Source organism: Primulina tabacum, chromosome 14 (genome assembly GCF_025594145.1).
Source record: "Primulina tabacum isolate GXHZ01 chromosome 14, ASM2559414v2, whole genome shotgun sequence".
In the NCBI taxonomy this organism is placed as follows: domain Eukaryota; kingdom Viridiplantae; phylum Streptophyta; class Magnoliopsida; order Lamiales; family Gesneriaceae; genus Primulina; species Primulina tabacum.
In genome coordinates, this window is record NC_134563.1 from 37,429,057 (window position 1) to 37,451,168 (window position 22,112).

Consider the following 22,112-nt stretch of genomic DNA (forward strand, 5'->3'; position numbering starts at 1 on the left):
TGTAAAATATTATTTTCATTTTATATTTATAGTAGTTTATGGATCGAATTTTGAATTTTTTGTAGTTTACGAAATTATAATTATATTTATAGAAAAATAAGAGCCAATCACCCATTATTATTCAGTATATGCAAACATTTGGTACTTATATACATGTGTGTGTGTGTGTGTGGCTAATATAAATTATGTTAATTTGGTAAATTAGTGCGACCAATTATATATGTGTGTGTGTGTGTGATTTCTTTGTTTATCATGCCAAACTATGTATATCAGGAATTGTGACAGTGGTTTCATTCTTAAAAAAATTAGCTATGAGGCAACAACAGTACATAATTGTAATAGATTGTCGTGTGTGAGGTTGAGATCATTTTCTCTAAAATGTCACCATTAATTTCTCAACATGCATGCGATATTATGAGTACTCACACTCCAGAAATACAGTATGCGGCTCGAGAGTCTGTTTCGATCTATACTCGAGTAAAGTTGAACTCTCGACGAAAAATAATTTGACTGCAATCCGAGCTTTGCTCATGAAGAAAATTTCATGCTATATCACACGTGTTTATAGGGGAGGGAGTCAAGCCATGAATCATTTGGTTAGCTCGTGAGGCTCATATTCATAAAGTTTTTTATAATATCATAATATTTTGAGCTGTATAAAACTAAATAGATTTGATTTACCCTATTTACATTGTAAGAAGTCATAGTTGTATCTCTCCGGAGGCTCGAGTTAGTCTCACTCTTTTTTTTTTTAAATTTATATACCGTTAGGAGTCTGTCAAACTCTCTCATCTGACCGTGTGGTGTTTTATTTAAAAAGAAAAAAGAAATAGACATGCAGCGGTCAGTTAAGAGGATCCAACTTCTTATGATGGATGAAAAGGACGAGTCACAGAATAAATCAATGCGATCGAAAATAAGTATATATTTAAGAACCTTAATTACCAACAATCTTATATATATAGCAACGTCGAATATTAGCCTTTAATGGGGCAAAGTACTGTTTGCGGTTCACAGAAGCAAATTAATCTTCGAATCCTGGATATAAAAGGGCTCGCATTCCCAAAGCGCTAGCTAGCTGCTGCAGATGCATTCATTTCTATCCATTTTCTGCAGCAAGAAACAAAATTTAAATGCATTTAATTGCAATGCCCATCTCACTGCCCAACAGCAATCAAGTGAGCTGCGTTGATCAAATTAAAAACCACACCATCTTCATCATGACTCATCATTTTTCCATTAAATACCTCTCATCTCAAAAATTTATGAATATATATATATATAGACAATCGTTTGTTTTGAACAGCAGTATCAATCATGAAGGGTTCTGGATTAATATCAATGTTTTTGTTGTTGGTGGTAATTGGAACTGCTGCTTCTGGTTACGCCAGTAAAGGGAGTACCTCTTCAAATCCTGGTAAACTTTTCTGTTCATTTGTGCAAATTAAGGAGAGTCGTGTTCTGTGATCTAGTACTGTACTAAAAAATTTGTCAGGGAGTTGATTTGATATTGCTGGGGATATAACTTAGGTAAATTTTGATGGAGGAAAGGTCAATAATCGATCTTTTTCCCGTTCTGATTTTTGTTTTTACGTACCATTTTGGGAAAGTATATATATAATATATATACATCGATTACTTATCTGCATGAGAAGTTATAAGGTAATTTCTTAATTTCAAGATTCCCTTAATTATTGATTGAGTAAATTGCATGTTAGTGATGATGATTAATTGCAGGTATGACTTGGGTGCAGAGCAATGAGAAAGCAGTGGCATCTCCTTTCAAATTTAGAAAACTTAAGGTATATACACTGTGTTCTTCTTTCCCACACTAATAAATTTCGGATAATTACCATCTCAAATATCTCTCTTAATTATCTTGAATTACGGTAAAAATCTATATCTGGCATCATGGTCGGAGCCACATGTTAATTTACCGACCTTTGGCCCAATTTTATCACTGAAAAAAAAGAAGGAAATTGGTATAAAAAAATGTTAATTATATTAGTTTTATATCCCGAATTCCGAAGATTTTGCTATATATGCATATAAAAAGGATATTTTAATTGGTATTTATATGGTGTGCACTTATAAAACTTATAAACTCTTACTTTATGACCAACTATTTCATCATTAAAATTAAGAGAATTTTCAATGTAAAAATGTAAATATTCGGTAGTGCAGATGTAAATAGTTTCTTCGAAGCAAAACAATATTTGATCATTTTTACGCTACGTATCGAGAGGTTTTATAAAATTTAAGATGATATTTTTTTATCTTTTATTTAATGTAGGAAAAATTGAAAACTAATGCTGCATGGCTTTTTTTTTTTTTTTTTTTTGCAATTTCGGTAGGTCTTAGTAATTTGCCTTTCGATTTTTGTAACTAAAGATTTTTCTCAGAGTGTTGGTTTGACATTATACACATAAACATCAAACATGCGCATTAGAAAAATCACGTAATTTGCGAGGAATATATATATATATATATAAAACTGAAAATCTAAATAAGACGAAGATAGATTTCCCTTTTTAACGTAATATCTTAGAAAAGAAGAAAAAATTGTATCCTGAGTTTGAGGTTCTGAATCCAGACTGTGTTGGATTACTATGGTCGGAAAGGTGCAACTTAGAACTCTATAAAACATCACATGTTTAACGTACAACTGCTAATATATATTCTTAATATTTTCCTTTCTAATCAACCAATCTACAGGATGAAATGGATCCTTGGGTCTCAAATGATGCCTGCGAAATCAACTTGGAAGATTATCGTCCTATCAATCCAGTTCCGAGTTCGAAGGCTTCCATTCGACCCGGACCTGTCCAGCATGGTACCCCGTTGATGCCATACATCCCCAAACCAGAACCTTCTCCTCCTCCCTCTCAACTCAAGCATGGTGGGCATCCTTAGCTCGTCTCTCCTTTCATAACATCAACTTGGTTATTATTAATTACCCTTTAAGGAATAAATGAAGTTGTACTGACATTACACATAATTTAGTATCTTTTTATGTCGTGTTATTGTTATCATATACGTGTTATAGCAATAGAAGAATAATGAGCTTTGCAAAGAATAACGAGCTTCGCAGTAGAATTAATAGACACACGTACAGTTTAGCAGACTCAACACTCGATTAATAGAGACAAATTCCTTACGCAACAAAAGAGCAAATATGTGATACAGAATTTAATAAACCCTATTTGGTAGTAGCGTGAAATAGAATTCTAATTCCTGAATTTGTCGCACAGAATTTATGTATTTGTGAAAACACAGGTTAGTCATGGATACACTAATACGCATATTAGTCATCAGTATTTTGGAAGTTTAACGGACGTCTATTTTTTTGGATCCAATGTTCGATTCGAATAGAAGTTAAAAGGCAAGTAACCACTTTAAGCAAATAGAAGATAGTAATTCGTGAATATTATAAAGTACCTTTTGAATCCATTGAAGTAAAATGGCTAAAAATCAAAGATGGTATAGAGTTAGATTCCTCTTAGATATAGTATGTGAATTGAAAAATATACTCCATATTTGTAAGCTTAAATCTCTTTGAAATTTAGTATGTATAAAAATGTAATCCATAGACCATATATGTAATGTAATCCATAGACAATATATGTAAGCTAAAATTAAATTCGTGCATATATTTTGCATTAAAGAATATAATCTAAAATATGGAGAGAGAGGTTAATAAAAGCAATTTTTTTTGTTTTGGGCTCAAAAGGATATGGTGACGTTGATCATCCCACTGCTGGTTGAGGAATAAAACATTATTTACCCATTTAATCACCAAAAAAGTCAAAATAGGAGGCCCCGATAAACTCTTCTTATTACATTTAATTAAGCTCAGTCTTCAAAAAGTTAAATTAGTACATTTAATTCTGTTATCATTATGCAAAAAGGTTGAGTAGCTTTGGCTCTTTGTTACCAACCTTCTTCTTAACCTTATCTCTTCCTATTTCCGGTGATATTTCGGATAGTCCGGACACGAAAGATGCCGTGTTCTCCCCGCCGCGACCCCATGGTGGATATTCTGTGATGGCGATGCCGTTGGTTCCATGCACTAGGAGCTTAGCACTTAATTGATCTTCGTCAGATTTCGAAGGCAGGATTCCGGCGGGCAACGGCCTCAGAGATCCGCCGGAGAGAACTGTCTCCACTGCCGCCTGGCAGATGTTCCAATTCCCCGTGGACAACAGCCCCACCGCCCCGTTCACTGGGTTCACGGAACGCCCACATGCCTCAAACAGCAGAGATTGAAACAGAGCTGTTTCAACAAGAGGAGTATTCGAAAACTTTTAAGAACACAGATACACAACAAATTGTACGATCATCCATCGGAATCAATATGTACTCACCGGGTCTACGGTGTTGAGGGACGGCGGAGATGAAGGACATGAGGTCGCTGCGGCCGAAGAATTTTGAAACGAAGAGGGTTGCGTTGGCTTGGGCTTGTGGGGTTTCGATCCAATCCAAACACGGCTTTAGTATGCAGTGGTCGCTGCAACCTCTCCTCAGAACTCTGCAGCCATTGCAGCTCATCTTGTGAGGGAATGAGAATCTTGGTTTCTGCTTAATCTTTTCGTTTTCCTCCGAGATTTCTTGAACTCAGAGGAAAACAAGAACAGAGAGAGTAAAATGAGTGAATTTTGGAGTTCATTATAAGACACTAAAATATGAGTAGGGTTCAAGTTTAAAAGTAACCCTGGTTGGGTTAAGATAGGGCGTGTTTGGGGTTGACGCCTCTGGCTTTGAGATTATAGGAAATTAAAATAGCATTTTATTTCGAAAATGTTTGTCATATACTCTGTCAGATACATGTACAAGATATACAGATTATAAATTAAGTCGTTTTTGGTATTAATGTAAGAAGAGAGATATACTTCAAGAATCATGTATGCTAAAATGTGTTAGATAAATGAATTAGCTTATTTTATTTACCATTAAAACAATTTTTTTATATTTGTTATTGAAGAAGCATATATGGGCATTAAAAATACCAAAATTACAACTTCTTCTTTACCAAGTAGTATTGCTTTCCATGTTTGTTGAATGCATAAGCAGTGGAATGAAACAAACATGAGATTTGAATTGGTTTTTCAATACTATAATGAACCAAACAAGATGTGGCTGCGTGGTGTAAGTAATGTATATTTTTAAGAAATTAATGTACGGAATATTTAATATATGCGAAACTGGAAGAAGAAAAAACCATGAGCTTTTGTGATAATTAATATTCTTGGTACTCTATCTATAAATCTATAATGACTATAAAATAGCTAGACTCTCAAAATATGTAGATTTAAAATTTTTGTTTGAATCTTATCAAAATCAAGATTTTATTCCGATGAAGTGAACGAATTCTTTCTGGCAGCCAAGCATGAATAATGAATGATCATTCTCTCATTTGAAGCAATAAATTTAAACTATAGTTTTTACATCTCAATAATTCAACTATTAGTTAAAATAGTATTATTTATTTATTTATTTATTTATTTATTTTGACATATTTGGTAATTCGAAGATGAATATTGCGACAGGAAATGAATGAAGAAGCCAAACGCAGTCCTTGTTAGTAAAGTTGGTGGAGGATGTGATGGGATGTGATGTGATGGGAAGAGAATATCTTGTTCCAAACTATGGGTTCGAGCGGCTCCGTGTTTCCGCGGCTTTTCAGAAATGGGTGACTGATTCTCCACCCTTGGATTTTTATATTTTGTCTTCTTTTGTTTTTTGTTGCTTTCCACGTACACACTCCATTATCTTCATTCAAACATTTTTTCCATCCTCCCATTCTTGCGTCGTTGACTTATTTTAATAAATTATTTTTTACCTTCGATTTTCCCACCTTTTGGTTTTTCATTTTGAGAAATTATAAATTATATAAATAAATTATTTTTTACCTTCGATTTTCCCACCTTTCGGTTTTTCATTTTGAGAAATTATAAATTATATTAATAAATTTTAGGTTTTTCCCCATCTACCCTTTTGATTTTTCATTTTGAGAAATTAAAAATTATACTAATAAGTTTTATGTTTTTCCCCATCTCCCTCCTACGCTCAATTTTATATATATTGGTAATGTGACACACACTAAGTGTATATGATATTATATATAAATATTATTTATTGTTTAGGTATAATATATTTTTATTTCGATTATTTGTTTTAAATATAAGAAAATTTGATTACATATATTAAAAGTATAAGTATATAAAATGAAATCTTTATTTATATTAAACGTGGTGATAGATCATAGGTGATTACTCTAATGATCTCACGCTTTGTAGTATAAATAAATAATATAGAGAATAGATATATTATATTTGTATACATATACTTCAACTCTTTTCTCTAAACTTGTTATATCGATTTTTTAACAGAACGTATATAAATTTTACCAGCAAAAAGATCAGATACGTTCTATTATTGGACCCGATTGTGTATATCCACTCTTTTATATTATGTTAATGTCCGGCCCAAATATTACATTGCTTCGGCCCGTTCTCTCCACCCAGGTTTGTGACTGATCACCACTTCGTTAATCGGCCTAACCATCGATATTTTATTGATGTATGTATAACACTAAGAATTCATGGATCCTGAGAAAGTAGTCATTACAATGTTATAATATTGTGTCGAAATAAATGTAAATACATTCTAAAAAACCGTATCTCAATAAATTTCACATAATTTTATAATCGAAATGACAAACGAAAATTTCTCGGATTATATATCAAATTCAGATCAATCTATGATTCACACATCATGTACTAGAAATCTAAATGCTACAATTTGATCACTATGAGAAAAACACTTCAGATGTAATCTAACATAGATTTTCCCGTCAAATCCGAAGATTTTAGGCGTTTGATCAGCTTAGGAAATGGTTATCCCGTGTACTAAGTCGGACTTTGAAATGTTGACTATATTAACCGCACGGGCCACTTTTTGTTGGTAGCCGACTTCCTTTAATGTACCGAATTCATTATCAAACCAGTCAATGTTTTCATATTGAGGCTAGTCAAATATTGAAAATTTAAAATTAGGCAAGCTACATTAAGAATTAAAGTCATATTAAACTACCATTAGTTTAATTTAGTCGTTCTTGGAAGGTGAACGAACACCACTTTTTTTCACAAAAACAACTGGGGTATACATTACTTTCTTGAATATAAAATTTCTTTAATGTTGAAATTTTATATAAACCGTGCATCGAATGTGTTCGTTTTTTTTTTAACTGGTGATACTTGAATTAACCAAAGAACAAAAATTAGTTTAATGTGTGAGTCGAATATCTGATCCGACTCGATCCATTGAAAAATATGATTTTTTTTACACAATACTGCAGATGCTGGACTAAGTATTTATTTGATTACAAAATTAACTTTTATAACTTATATAAATTAATCCATTTAACTAGAATGCAAATAATATATTTATAAGTTTAAATAAATAGATTATAAGTTTTAACAAACCGTAAATGAAAGTGACCAATAATTACGTATAGCTTTGGATATACATGGTGAAGCCCAAACAACATACGTAAAATATGAAACACGTTTGCCAATTTTTATGTTCTAGATTCTAAAAACCATACGTGCACGCTTTCTTTTCGGTTTTATTTTTCCATTCCAATTTTTTGCACGTCATTCACGTATGTACATTTCTGTGAGAAATTAGTAAATAGCATATTGTAAGGCTACGTTTGCTACGATGAATTACGGGGGTTTATAGTTTTTTAACCTAGCCTAATCTCATATTTGATAGAATATTTATTTAACTAAATCAATTTATCCTATAAATGATTGGTTATATTAACTGGGATAAAATAATCTCCTCACCCACTATAGTTATTTATCCAACTCTTAATACATCATATTTTCCCAATTTTATCCTTCTCTTACCACGACTTCCTGTCACCGACCGTCCGCCGTCGCCGACCGCCGACCGCCGACTGACGACCGAACGCCGGCAGACCGCCGACCGACAACCTCTGGCCGACCACATCCGCCGCCGCCGCCACCCCGACCGCCGGCCACCACACCGCCACCGAAGTGGATAGACAATTTTATCAATTCATCAAAATATTCTTAATTATCTCGTTCTTAACCATCGTAACAAACATAATATTATTTTATCATTATATATTATATTTCTATTTCAATCATTCTCTTTATCACTTAATCATTTCATAATTTTATCCTTAAGCCAAACGTAGCCTAAAAGTTAGTATTATATATGAATGATTATCCAACCAAAATTAAAACTCGTTTGAAATTTAAAGCAATTCAGAAAGGTAAATTTAAAGGATATCAAAAAGTTATGCAATATATCGGTCTTTTGATGATATCATTATATATACCACTGCGCAAATATTTAGAGGTATTCAATTTATTTAAAAAAAATTTAGATGCTAATTATTTATATTTAGTAATTAGTAAGATACGATTCTGGCGGCTGGCTCCGCTTCTGGGAGAAATAATCAAAATCTAGAACTTCAAAAACTTATTCATTCAATCTGTTTTCTTTTCTGATTAATAAAAATGCAATTATTTCGGCTCTAATATGCATTTAAAATGATAAAAATTAGTTTTATCAATATTTTTTTAGTTTTTTCATTCCAAATACTTATTTATCATTGTACTCCACTCTCGTTTTCAAACTTGTTTTTTCTAATTGAGTTGTGATTCAATGTATTTATTAAACAAAAAATGAAAAAGTATTTCATGCTAAATAAATATAGATTACAGTTGAGGCAAATTCATCGGAAAAAATTTACCTTCTAATCTGTCATTATGCTGTCAAGTACTGTTAAATTATGGATTTTTTTTCCTTACACATTCATAATCAATTTTTTTCTTGCAAACAACGTAATTTGAATATTTCCAACATGCGGAACTGTTAAAAATGCTAATATACTAAAATTTTTAATGAGAAATAACGAAAAACACCTTTACCGAAGTCGGAAATCCCTGCAATTACAAATAATAATCTGTGACTGAGATCTATTCCAAACTATATTAACACAAACTAAATTTCTACCTACCAAGAAAAAATAAATAATAATAATAAAACGAATTTTCGAAGTAATATCCTAAATTCTGCAGATAAGCTAAGTCAATCCTCTCAAAAGATTTCCATCTTCAGTGGCAGCGATAGACGGGATTTCTTCGCGGGGTGGGGGCTTTCTGCTTCGTCTTCAATCCCGGAGCCGAAACCCGGCCGTAATTCCGGCGAAGCTGGCAAGTTCAAATCGAAGTCCCTGTGAGTAATCGTGGAGCCCACACCTTCCGAAGACGTCACCCCGCTGCTTCCCGCACGAGCGGTGGCGTGGTTGGTTGCCGCACCGCCTTCGTAGTGGCATCGCTTGTGGCCTCCCAAAGCCTGCCCTGTGGGAAAGCGCTTGTGGCAGATCGAGCACTCGTGGGTCTTCCCGCTTCCCGCCGCAGAGTTAGTTGTGGTGGTGGCTGTGGCGGTGGTGGCGGAGGTAGTCGACTGCTCATCCCCACCGCCGAGCTTGCGATGGCTGGCCTTGTGCCCCCCCAAAGCTTGGTAGGACCCAAATGCCTTGTCACATACGGAACACTTGTAGACCAATTTAACCGGCTGAAGCGGTGGAGGCCGAGTCAGAGGCTGTAAGTGCTTAACAATCTGTGATGTAGTGGGAGAAGTAGAAGTAGAAGCATTAGATGGTCCGCCACCACCGCGAGCGAGCATAATGAGACAAAGAGCCAAGTACTCCTCCTCCGTGGGCTCTTGACGTTCGTCGACACTGCGCGGACGCTTGGATCGCTTGCCTTTGGTCCAAGACTCAAGATAGCTTAAACTGGGATTGCTGTCGAAATGAAACGACTTGTCAGGAGCGGTGGGTGAGTTCAAAGCTTCAAGCGCCATTTCAAGATCGATCTAAAACCTAAACAAGTTTGTTTCTTGAATACAAAGAGGGAATTAAATTCTGTTTCGGAGATGAATAACAGAAAGATGGATGAATATATTGAGCTAGAGTTTCTGTTGTATATAAAGAGCACGAGAAAAGGGAAAAGGAGTGGGAAGATGCGTGACAGGTGTGAGGAAAGTAAGACAGTTACACAGCTATGTATCTTTTCGAATACTTCACTTTTTGTCTAAAAAAATATTGAGCGTAAGCTAGCTTTACTTGTTTAGCTAATAGCCAAGTGGAAGAAACGTGGAGTTTAGAGTAAGTGAAGTGTGTGGGTAGCCGACTCAGTCCAAGTCAAAACTTCCTCGCGCCTCTTTATAAAACGCTCCACCTGTACAATCGGAATCGAATATTCTATTCTTAAATAAGGTTTTTTCCTCAACCTTTGCGTCTCTCGACGTTTTTTTCTTGGATAGAATACTTCTGCAAGTTGTAAAGGCTCAGTTTGTTCTTTGTCCGAGTTCAATAAATATTTTAATTCTCTGTCTGTTGGGATATTTTGTTTTTTTAACCTCGGTCAACTATTTAATTAAAAAAATAACCTTTTCATGTGTATTTCAAATACACACGAGAAAATCATTTTCTTAAATAAATAGTTGACCGAGGTTATTTTGCAAATTTTCCCCGTCCTCTCTTTTGTTTGTGAAGGTAGTTGTACACCTTGATCTATTTAGGTGCAAAGTATGCAGATTATTTAGATTGAACATCAGTTGTCCATACTCCAGTATTCCAGAAAAAAAAAAATTTACTCGGCTCTAATAAATCGTCAACTCAACTAGCCCGATTTACCCGATCATCATCATTATTTTTACCACAACTACTGCAATATCAAGATTTCCATATCCATCCATCACAAAAGAATTCGAATTTCTGCACGTGATAAGATCGAAGATTAATCCTTATTCTTATCCGTTAGGTTAAATAGCGTTCAAAAGTACTGAATAGAATGGGTTATGGTTCCTTGTACGTAATTACCAGCACATTCGTGACTTATTGAGGGAGCGGGTACGAATGGGGCAACTGCGAAAGAAACTCTTTTTTTTTTTTTTTTATGTATATTATATTATTGATGATAATAAATTATATTTTCTTGAGAATTGGGTGGGGCGGCCATTTATATTGTTAGAAGCAAGTGACATGAGACGCAATTGCACATAGTCAAGTTTCACGTTTTAAAATACAATCGATGATGTATGACTTCAACTAATAGCTAGCCAGTATTAATTAATTAATAATCCATTGTGGACTAGTACCTTTTTTTCTCAATTAGTTGAGTTCCAAATTATATATTTTGGACCGATAGTAGATAGCAAGTACAGTGCCTTTTTCAATTTAACTTTCAAGGAATAATTACTATATTCTAAAAATAAAAAAAGTTTAAATTTCTACAGTTTTGTCGTGATCGATTTGATGAAACAACTGAGTTACTTAACGAACGAGTTTTGATATATTTTCATGAGGTATGAAATTAGGAAAATGTGAAGTCTGCTGATTTGTTGCAGATAGCCAAGCAACTTGATGCATTGCTGTGAATGCATGAGAGTGACGCATGTCATAAGTAACTTAAAAGTAATTATAAATTTGATTTCTTTTCTTTTTAGTATTCTAATTATATGTATATATATGGGGTTTTGAAGATGCGTGCTATAAAACATGATACTGACAATTAATTAATATTCACACACTTTTAAGTGGGAAAGTTCCAGTAGCTTTAATTAATTATTTACTCACATTAATTTCGGAAAAAAACTGCATGTATATGTATCTATTTATGATTTTGGTCGGCCTCAAATTTCAATTTTAATAACGTATTCTTATTTTTTTGGCAATTATAATCTATATTTATTGGTAGTGCGGCTCTGAACACGTCATCACAACATTAGCATCACAACGCTTCCACGTTGAAAAATAACTAAAGTTGCATGTAAAAAAAATAAAAAAATAATGATAATAGATTAAAACTGAAATTTAATGATATATCAACAAAAATCACAAACAAGTAAACATATATATATATGTGTGTGTGACCGAAATGCAATGTTTTCCTTTACTTTTTATTTTAGAATGGAATCAATGGGTGAATCTATTGAAAATTTTAAATCGGTCACACCATAAATCGAATATAATGATTTCACGCATCATTATTAGGCTCAATAACAAAATATGATCTCTCTACTTACAGAAAATAATTTTGTATCCTTATACATTACTTTTCAAATTTGTGAAATATATTTTGAATTAAATGAATATTAAAAATACAAATATGGACTGGGTAAATTATCCCCGACCTCACAATGAGTTAAGTTTTGGGCCTCTGTTTCGATCTGGTTCGATCCATTCGAGCCCACTTTGAATTGACATTTAACAAGTCATCAAAATTCTGTATATCTTCTTGTCGTTTCTTAAAGCTCAAACTTAATTATCTAAATGGAACATTATTTCTTAATTTCTTCTTATTACATGAATCTTATGAACTTCGACCTCCTCACATATGACAAAATATCCTTAATAAAGAAACTTAGTCAAATGGCAAATATATCCATCATATATATAAATTTTTAATTTTGGCTGTTTTTGACTTTTAACATTATTTTTAAATCTCGCGCTAATTATGAAATTTAATCACAATATTATATAAGCCAATGAGAATGGAATTAATTAAGTATTGTATCGATGCATGTATCCTAATGTATGACTTGCAATTGATGTCAATGCACTAAAGTCTATTGAAGACAAATATTGGAAATAAAACATAAGGTCGATGGACCAACGTCAGACCGACGGGTATACTCAAATATAATTTAATTTTCTAATTTAATATTTTTAAAAATGTAACTTTTATTTTTCCCAAAATCTACGGAGTTTTATAAATCTGAAATTCAACATATATTTCCACCTAAGCTTTAGTAATTCAAAATAAAACTTGTATATTTTTCCCTTTGTCAATAAATATCAGTTACTAGCTTAAAAAAATCAACTACTAGTTACCCTTTAAATATTGTGGGGACCCGGACACTAATCAAGTTCTTAATCATCATTGGGACTAATTAATCAATTAATAATACAAGGTCTAAATTTTTTTTCTAAAATGCGGAACGTAGTGACATAAAACATGTATACATCTCAGTATAAAAGTACAAATCTTGTACTACATACATTTATTAGACTAAGGTTTAACAGCTAATATCAAGTGTCCAACCCTATCTCTAATCCAAGTCCGGAGCCTCCACTCTAATCACGATCTTTCCTCATCTTCTCGACCCTGAACCTGTCCCACCTGTTGTCATGCACACATACAAAACAAGAAAACAGCCGGATAACTCCGGTGAGAATAAATCCCAGTATAAACAATGTAAACATGCAATCATATAGAAACATATACAAAAGCATGTAACAGTTATCATCAACATGTAGCAAATCAACAAACATGAATGATATAAAACTGTAAATCAACTAGTCATCACAGACTCGACTCAAACAACGCGTCGTCAGACTCGACTCAACTCTAACCTAGGATCCCAATGTCTGGATCTTGATAATTATATCGAATCTCAGTCGATAGGAATGAATCAACCCTAAACGGCATCGATATAATTCATATATCCAGTGTCTGGGCGAAACAGCCGCAGAATTGACGAATCAGTCAAGGATTAAGCGAATCAGCCAATAATTAGACGAATCAGTCAGGGACTAGGCGAATCAGCCGATAGTCAGACGAATCAGCCGGTAACTTGGCGAATCAGCCAATGACTAGCGAATCAGCAGTCAATATATGCATACAGTAACTAGGCGAATCAGCCGATGACTAGCGAATCAGTAGTCAATACATGCAGTGGCTATAAATCAATAGACTACAAACATCAATCTCATCAATTACAAATATCAATGTAATAAACTAAGTATGTGATTTAGGGAGACTCGAGTCAAACCTCACTCGAGTTGTGCAATCCCAACTCAACATTAATTTATACCTTTCTTTCTGTCACTCTGACTCTGTCAAAGTCTCGAACTCAAAGCCTGACAATATCAATCTGGCAATAACAATATCGAGGAGTATAATATCAATACCTTACTCCAATCAAATCTGTTCTGCTCAATACTCAATCTAATTCACTATCGATGGCATAACGGTACAATATCGATATACCCAACAATACCATATTAGTCAGATGTCACTTCCAATATCTCATAATCGATAACAATTCAATTCTGATATCAATTCCATTCAAATCAACTCTGAAAATCATAACAATTCTGTACAGTATCCGTTCTTCAATCCGGTTTCGATTATACAATGTCTAATATCGCAAGAACATCATATATGAATCATATCCGATTCCTTCAACATCATAATTTCAAATCATATCAAAACGTATCAAAACTTACGTCCAGTTGTAGCCTGTGTTGATAGGGACACAGTACTGAAGTCGGATTCAAAATCAGACGGACGGATTAAAATATAAAGGCGTAGGGATTTCTTTCACAAATTCTCTGAAGCTTTTCCTCGACCTTTCTCTTTCGTTTCCTAATGTTTACTGAAGGATTAACTTATATATATCACGTTGCATGTCTATGAAACGTGGCTCATTTTCAAACAATTCAAGCGGCGCTCGGGCGGTCGAGAATTACCGCTCGGGCGCTTGCTCGGCGCTCGGGCGGTTAAAACTTAACGCCCGGGCGCAGGAGGTTCTGTCCTCCACAATACCCATTGGCGCTCGGGCGGTCAAAAACTACCGCCCGGGCGCCGCATCTTCTGTCCGAAGCATACTTTGTTGAACATTGGCGCTCGGGCGGTTACTTTCTACCGCTCGGGCGCCAATAGTTCTGTCCAAAACTTGTACCATTCATATGCTTTGCCTAATCTGGTCTCGAAATGGCCCGGCTATAATCACCTCAGTTCATAATCAATAAATCATCTCAGATTACAATAGTCAAATTCTCGTGCATTACATTTCTCCCCCCCTAAGATAGGATTTCGTCCTCGAAATCACAGGCAATCAAATCATATCATTAGAAGGTATAACAGAAGAAGCTAGGTCACATAATTCACCTCAGTGAAATAACTCTGGAAACTTCCGCCTCCGATCTGACTCAGTTTCTCAGATAACTTCTTCAATGCTATTACGACTCCACTGGATCCTCATAAGTGGAATAGTCTTCGTTCTAAGTTGCTTATTCTTTCCGATCAAGAATCTGAATCGGCTTTTCAAAATAGCTCAATGTCTCATTCAATTCAACTTCGTCTGGTTGAATCATATGTGAAGTATCTTGCATGTACTTCTGCCATAAAATTACATGAGAGACATCATGTATTCCGGATAATGAAAGCGGTAAAGTGAGTCGATAGGCACGATATCCTATCTTTTCAAGAATCTCATACGGCCCAATCTATCGTGGAGACAACTCCCCTTTCTTGCAAAATCGGACAATTCATCTGAAAGGTGAAATTTTCAAAAATACTCGATTTCCAGCCTCACATACCAACGGTCTACGTCGAACATTGGCATATTTGGCTTGTCTATCCTGGGCTGCCTTCATTTTCTTATGAATCAGCTTCACTTTTTCAATCATATCTCTAGTCATATCAGGTCCAGTCTCAGGAACCTCAGAGATATCATCCCAATAAAGAGGGGATCAACATTTCATTTCGTACAACACTTCGAAAGAAGTCATTTCAATACTCGTCTAATAGCTGTGGTTGTACGATAATTCATAAATGACAATAAATCATGTCAACTAGTGCTTAAATCCAGCACTACAGTTCTTGGATATTCTCCAGTATCCGGATAGTTTGCTCCGACTATCCGTCAATCTATAGACGATAAGTGAAGGAGTTTATAATATATTCTGCCAAAATACAAAATCAACCGAAAATCATGGTATGATATAGTCAATTTTGGCATTCAATGCAGTCTAATTATTTTTCTGACATAACTCTTGATCGTCTGATCTTATCTGTACATCATCCTGTACACCTAATATATGCAGATTCAAGCATTCTATCAACACCTTTTCAGCTATCAAAATGCATACCGCATAGATTTTTGCACACTGTCTGGCAATATTTATCATTTTAAATTCGAAACATCTGGAACAACAGATTGGTTATTCATATACAATACAGTATTACTTACCTAATTCAAACACGAATTCAAAACAACAGCAAGCTTCAATCAGATTCAAAACATCACTCATCGGTACTGATCTGCCAAACTCATAAACCGCAAATGTTTGACACTGATATCCACCTCGGCCAACTAATTCCGGTTTAATTCTGCTAAATTCAACAGATATATCATCTTCAGATATAACACACCCTGAATATAATATGTCTCAATCATGATTCACCATTTCAACAGTTTCTGACATCAAATCAAGGCTAAAATCAATCTCTCTGATTGGAATCGAATCAGAAGTCTTATCGGGGAAAACATTATTAACTTTCTTATCATTGGTAAATCAGCCAATGATAGACTCAACTTCAGTAATTCAACTGAATACATAAGGAGTCTCTCTGCTCCTTTCTGTAATAATCGAATCCTAGATAGTACGGATTATCAAATGAATTCTCAATCTAGAATCCTTATCGTACAATATTCATCCTTTGGCCATTTCAGGTCCGATTCTCACCATCTTCTGGAACTAATCTAGGGTAGCTCTGTACTTGGTCATCATATCAATATCAGTAATGCAGTCCCAAAATCAGACAACACTAGTACAATTCCAGCTACCACACGATCTAACTCAATCTCATTCTCATCCTACTGTAGTATACGATATTTTACAGAATTCACTGATATAAAAACTCTCCCCAACTAGTCAAGAGATACACTACAGTAGAATAAAGCCTCAACAGGCAATGCATGACTCAATGCAAATCGTTCAGAAATAAACATATGGGAAGCATCCGTATTCATCAATATAAAAGCAGGATAACTACATCAAGAACAGTTACCTGCAACATCATCATCTGGTGCTTCCTGAGCCTGCTCCTCAGTCAAAGCAAATACTCTGGCCTGCTGTCTAGGAGGCTGGCCAACTGTCTGGCTTCCTCCTGGCCTCTGCTGTGACTGAGATGGTGCTGGCTGAAATGAAGGAACAGCAGCTGATCGTCTACTCCACTGTGCCGCTGATCCAGATGATTTGGCTCTCTGGGATCCTTGAGAACCCTTCTGTGGACACACTCTGGCAAAATGTCCCTGTTGTTTGCAGAAGTGGCAACTACCAAGTACTCCTTGGCATTGCTCAGTGGAATGTCTCCCTCCACAATTTCCGCAGTAAACTCCGGTATAACTCTGTTCGGAACCACTGGAGCTAGCAGAATTGTCGCCAGACTTCTTAAACTGCTTTCCTCTAGCCTTCGAAAAATCTTTCTTTCTACCACTGCTACTGTCACTCTCGAATCGGGGAGGTGGTTGCTGTGGTCTCGATTCTAGGGGAACAGATGCAGCTCCTCTCTGCCTTATCAGGCCCGCTTCAGCGCCCTTTGCTCTATTCATGGCATCAGCAAAGTTATTCGGTCGCCCTGTGTTCACCAATGTAAATATATCGGGATTCAAGCCATTGATGAACTGATCAGCAACGGCTTCGTCATTTCCAGCCACATGGGGAGCAAACTTCAATAAGGTAGAGAACTTGGTCACATATTCTTCAATGTTTAGCTGACCCTGTCTCAAATTGGAAAACTCTGCCCCCTTGTCTTTCATGTACGACACTGGGAAAAATCTTTGATAAAACTCAGTTTTAAATACATCCCAAGTAATAGTCGTACCTCGCTGTTCCAAGGCCCTCTTCATCGTAATCCACCAGTTCTTTGCAACATCAAGCAACTGGTGCCCAATCAATTTAATTCGGCGCTCATCACTGTACTCCAGTGAGTCAAACAACATCTCAATGTTACCTAACCAACTTTCACACTCAACTGATGTCTCCGTACCCTTCAGTGTCGGTGGTTTGAACGACTGAAACCTTTTCAATAACGTTTCCATCGGAGTTGCTGTAACATCCATTGGAGGATTCGATGTGCTACCCTGTTCTGGTATTCTTCGAGGAGGCATATCTGATAATCAAATGGATTAGTACCCCAATCCAATAAACCTGTTTCACTTCAGTTCCCTCCTCCGATCATCTTACTGCTGATCGGGAATCGGTTCAAATTCGTTTCCAATAATACATATCACACAATCAAATCAGATAAGTCAAGTAACATGTATTATATAAAGCAGTAAATCATGCTAGCGATCAATCACAAGCAAGGAAGGAAAACTCAATCTACCCCGCTCACTAGCTTCTATCTCAGTCTAAAGGATCTATCGCTCTGATACCACCTGTTGTGGGGACCCGGACGCTAATCAAGTTCTTAATCATCATTGGGACTAATTAATCAATTAGTAATACATGGTCTAATTTTTTTTTCTAAAATGCGGAACGTAGTGACATAAAACATGTATACATCTCAGTATAAAAGTACAAATCCTGTACTACATACATTTATTCAACTAAGGTTTAACAGCTAATATCAAATGTCCAACACTATCTCTAATCCAAGTCCGGAGCCTCCACTCTAATCACGATCTTTCCTCATCTCTTCGACCCTGAACCCGTCCCACCTGTTGTCATGCACACATACAAAACAAGACAATAGCCGGATAACTCCGGTGAGAATAAATCCCAGTATAAACAATGTAAACATGCAATCATATAGAAACATATACAAAAGCATGTAACAGTTATCATCAACATGTAGGAAATCAACAAACATGAATGATATAAAACTGTAAATCAACTAGTCATCACAGACTCGACTCAAACAACGCGTCGTCTCAGACTCGACTCAACTCTAACCTAGGGATCCCAATGTCTGGATCTTGATAATTATATCGAATCTCAGTCGATAGGAATGAATCAACCCTAAACGGCATCGATATAATTCATATATCCAGTGTCTGGGCGAAACAGCCGCAGAATTGACGAATCAGTCAAGGATTAAGCGAATCAGCCAATAATTAGACGAATCAGTCAGGGACTAGGCGAATCAGCCAATGACTAGCGAATCAGCAGTCAATACATGCATACAGTAACTAGGCGAATCAGCCGATGACTGGCGAATCAGCCGATGACTAGCGAATCAGTAGTCAATACATGCAGTGGCTATAAATCAATAGACTACAAACATCAATCTCATCAATTACAAATATCAATGTAATAAACTAAGTATGTGATTTAGGGAGACTCGAGTCAAACCTCACTCGAGTTGTGCAATCCCAACTCAACATTAATTTATACCTTTCTTTCTGTCACTCTGACTCTGTCAAAGACTCGAACTCAAAGCCTGACAATATCAATCTGGCAATAACAATATCGAGGAGTATAATATCAATACCTTACTCCAATCAAATCTGTTCTGCTCAATACTCAATCTAATTCACTATCGATGACATAACGGTACAATATCGATATACCCAACAATACCATATTAGTCAGATGTCACTTCCAATATCTCATAATCGATAACAATTCAATTCTGATATCAATTCCATTCAAATCAACTCTGAAAATCATAACAATTCTGTACAGTATCCGTTCTTCAATCCGGTTTCGATTATACAATGTCTAATATCGCAAGAACATCATATATGAATCATATCCGATTCCTTCAACATCATAATTTCAAATCATATCAAAACGTATCAAAACTTACGTCCAGTTGTAGCCTGTGTTGATAGGGACACAGTACTGAAGTCGGATTCAAAATCAGACGGACGGATTAAAATATAAAGGCGTAGGGATTTCTTTCACAAATTCTCTGAAGCTTTTCCTCGACCTTTCTCTTTCGTTTCCTAATGTTTACTAAAGGATTAACTTATATATATCACGTTGCATGTCTATGAAACGTGGCTCATTTTCAAACAATTCAAGCGGCGCTCGGGCGGTCGAGAATTACCGCTCGGGCGCTTGCTCGGCGCTCGGGCGATTAAAACTTACCGCCCGGGCGCAGGAGGTTCTGTCCTCCACAATACCCATTGGCGCTCGGGCGGTCAAAAACTTACCGCCCGGGCGCCACATCTTCTGTCCGAAGCATACTTTGTTGAACATTGGCGCTCGGGCGGTTACTTTCTACCGCTCGGGCGCCAATAGTTCTGTCCAAAACTTGTACCATTCATATGATTTGCCTAATCTGGTCTCGAAATGGCCCGGCTATAATCACCTCAGTTCATAATCAATAAATCATCTCAGATTACAATAGTCAAATTCTCGGGCATTACAAATATTAATTTTTAAAAAACTCTCACGCATTATTAAATGCGTTGAGATTAACTAAACTGATTCATTTTATCAACAAATCGTGTGTGTGTATATATATATATACATATAAATATAAATAATATATATAAATATATATAAATATATATTTATATATATATGTATGTATATATACACACACATATATATATATAAAATAAAAATTAACTTGCAACTAAATCAGAACAAAACATATAAATGTATAAAAAAGTTTACTTCTCAATTATTGGAAGTGGCCTTATACCTTAAGCCAATGTAGAATTATATTGATTCATATTATATAAGTTTTAAATATCGTTTGGCTCGGAAATGTTATGATGAAAAATGTATGATATGATCAATATATATCTATAATATGACCAAATATCTAATGAAAAAAAGATATGTAACAACTAACACATCATCATTTGTATCAAATTAATAGTGCCTTAATATCTACACATGCTCCTCTAGATCTAGTTTAATTAAAAGTCTGCCTAAAAAAACTATTTAGTGTAATGTGTTAACAAAATCAAAGGGAATAAACAAATATATAGCGTACCTCCATGATCATAATCCCTCCACGCATGCACCCTAGCCTAGCTCAGCAATTCTATAGTCATCTAACTAAAAAAATTATAAATAAATTTGAGAACCATCTCTATCGTTATTCAAATGTTGAGTAGTTCGTTTATTGCTCTTTTTTTTTTTTTTAATGCTAAACATTTAAATGCTTACACAAGGCAGGAAAGTGACATAAAGTTGTAAATTCACATGGTTGGAATTCAAGCTATGATCATAGATGAATTCAATATATATAATCGATGGAGAATAAATTCGAGATCGACAAGATGGATTAATGTACTCATGACTTGAGCTCAACTACAACTTTTTAATTTATGAACACTATGAAATATTTTGAAATCCCTTGCTGTTTCATAAAAAAAATCAGAGAATCATATACATTTTTAATAAAATATCATAAAAACTTTATATAATTTTTAGGGTATAGATTAATAATGAAACAGCTTGTTCTGCATTATAATTAAACAATAATTTACACATATCATTATGAATTAAATTAAAAGGGTTCATTGACCTTTAGGTCTATAATTAGTTGAAGGGGATGTACTTAACATTAACTAACAAACACTATTTTATAACAGCATAACCTGTATCTCTGCATTACCTATAAAAACCTATGCTTTTATACATGCTAATATATAATATTATATTCCCATTATATGTTATTCATGGTATAACCTACCAAAATTTAATTGGTATAAATTCATTTAATATTTTTGGCAAGCAACTGTAAATACATTTCATATAAATAATGTGTGTAGATATTTATAGCTTAAAATTTGTTTAAGAAGCCATGTGGCTGAGTCAAAGAAATAATGTACGATTGACGTGCCATCATGATATTTAAAAATAATTGATTTCGTTTCAATCATTATGGCTTTAAGACTATTATTCCAGCTCTAGTGGCAGTGGAAGAGAACAATTACTTTTTTATTATTTTAGTAGACTTCAATAGCAGCACGATTACAGGTTTATGGACGTGTTAGTCGGAATTTGTTGACTCAAATAATTATTGAATGTGTGTGTATATATATATATATATATATATATTGACGTTCTAATTTATATTTTAATAACAATTTCTTGGGATACATATGGAGGACTTTATATTTTAACAACATCTCAAGCATTTAAAAATTATACACACACGCATATATAAATATATTATAAAAACTAAATTTTATTTCTTAAGCTTTAAAATTTTCAATATGCAGAATATTCACGCTGTAGTTTAAATCGACCATCTTCGTCAAATTAACATATATCCCTCCCCCTAATTATAAACCGACTATATGTT

The 22,112-nt window shown here is 34.8% G+C and overlaps 3 protein-coding genes across 3 annotated transcripts; 1 reads left to right on the top strand and 2 right to left on the bottom strand.

Moving 5' to 3' along the window:
• The first annotated feature begins 1,315 nt into the window (after nt 1-1,315).
• Nucleotides 1,316-3,016, top strand: LOC142525444 (uncharacterized). Its single transcript, XM_075629741.1, has 3 exons — nt 1,316-1,417; nt 1,738-1,802; nt 2,716-3,016. Exons 1-3 carry the CDS (start codon nt 1,318-1,320, stop codon nt 2,911-2,913), a joined length of 363 nt encoding a protein of 120 aa, XP_075485856.1. The 5' UTR covers nt 1,316-1,317; the 3' UTR covers nt 2,914-3,016.
• Nucleotides 3,017-3,812: 796 nt separating this feature from the next.
• Nucleotides 3,813-4,650, bottom strand: LOC142525443 (LOB domain-containing protein 37-like). Its single transcript, XM_075629740.1, has 2 exons — nt 4,365-4,650; nt 3,813-4,273 (listed from the first exon to the last, which is right to left on the bottom strand). The coding sequence occupies exons 1-2, from the start codon at nt 4,546-4,548 to the stop codon at nt 3,897-3,899; spliced, it is 561 nt and encodes a 186-aa protein (XP_075485855.1). The 5' UTR covers nt 4,549-4,650; the 3' UTR covers nt 3,813-3,896.
• A 4,297-nt stretch (nt 4,651-8,947) lies between these two features.
• On the bottom strand, nt 8,948-10,065 carry LOC142525311 (zinc finger protein ZAT10-like). The gene has a single exon (XM_075629567.1). The coding sequence runs from the start codon at nt 9,901-9,903 to the stop codon at nt 9,136-9,138; it is 768 nt and encodes a 255-aa protein (XP_075485682.1). The 5' UTR covers nt 9,904-10,065; the 3' UTR covers nt 8,948-9,135.
• Nucleotides 10,066-22,112: the final 12,047 nt, after the last annotated feature.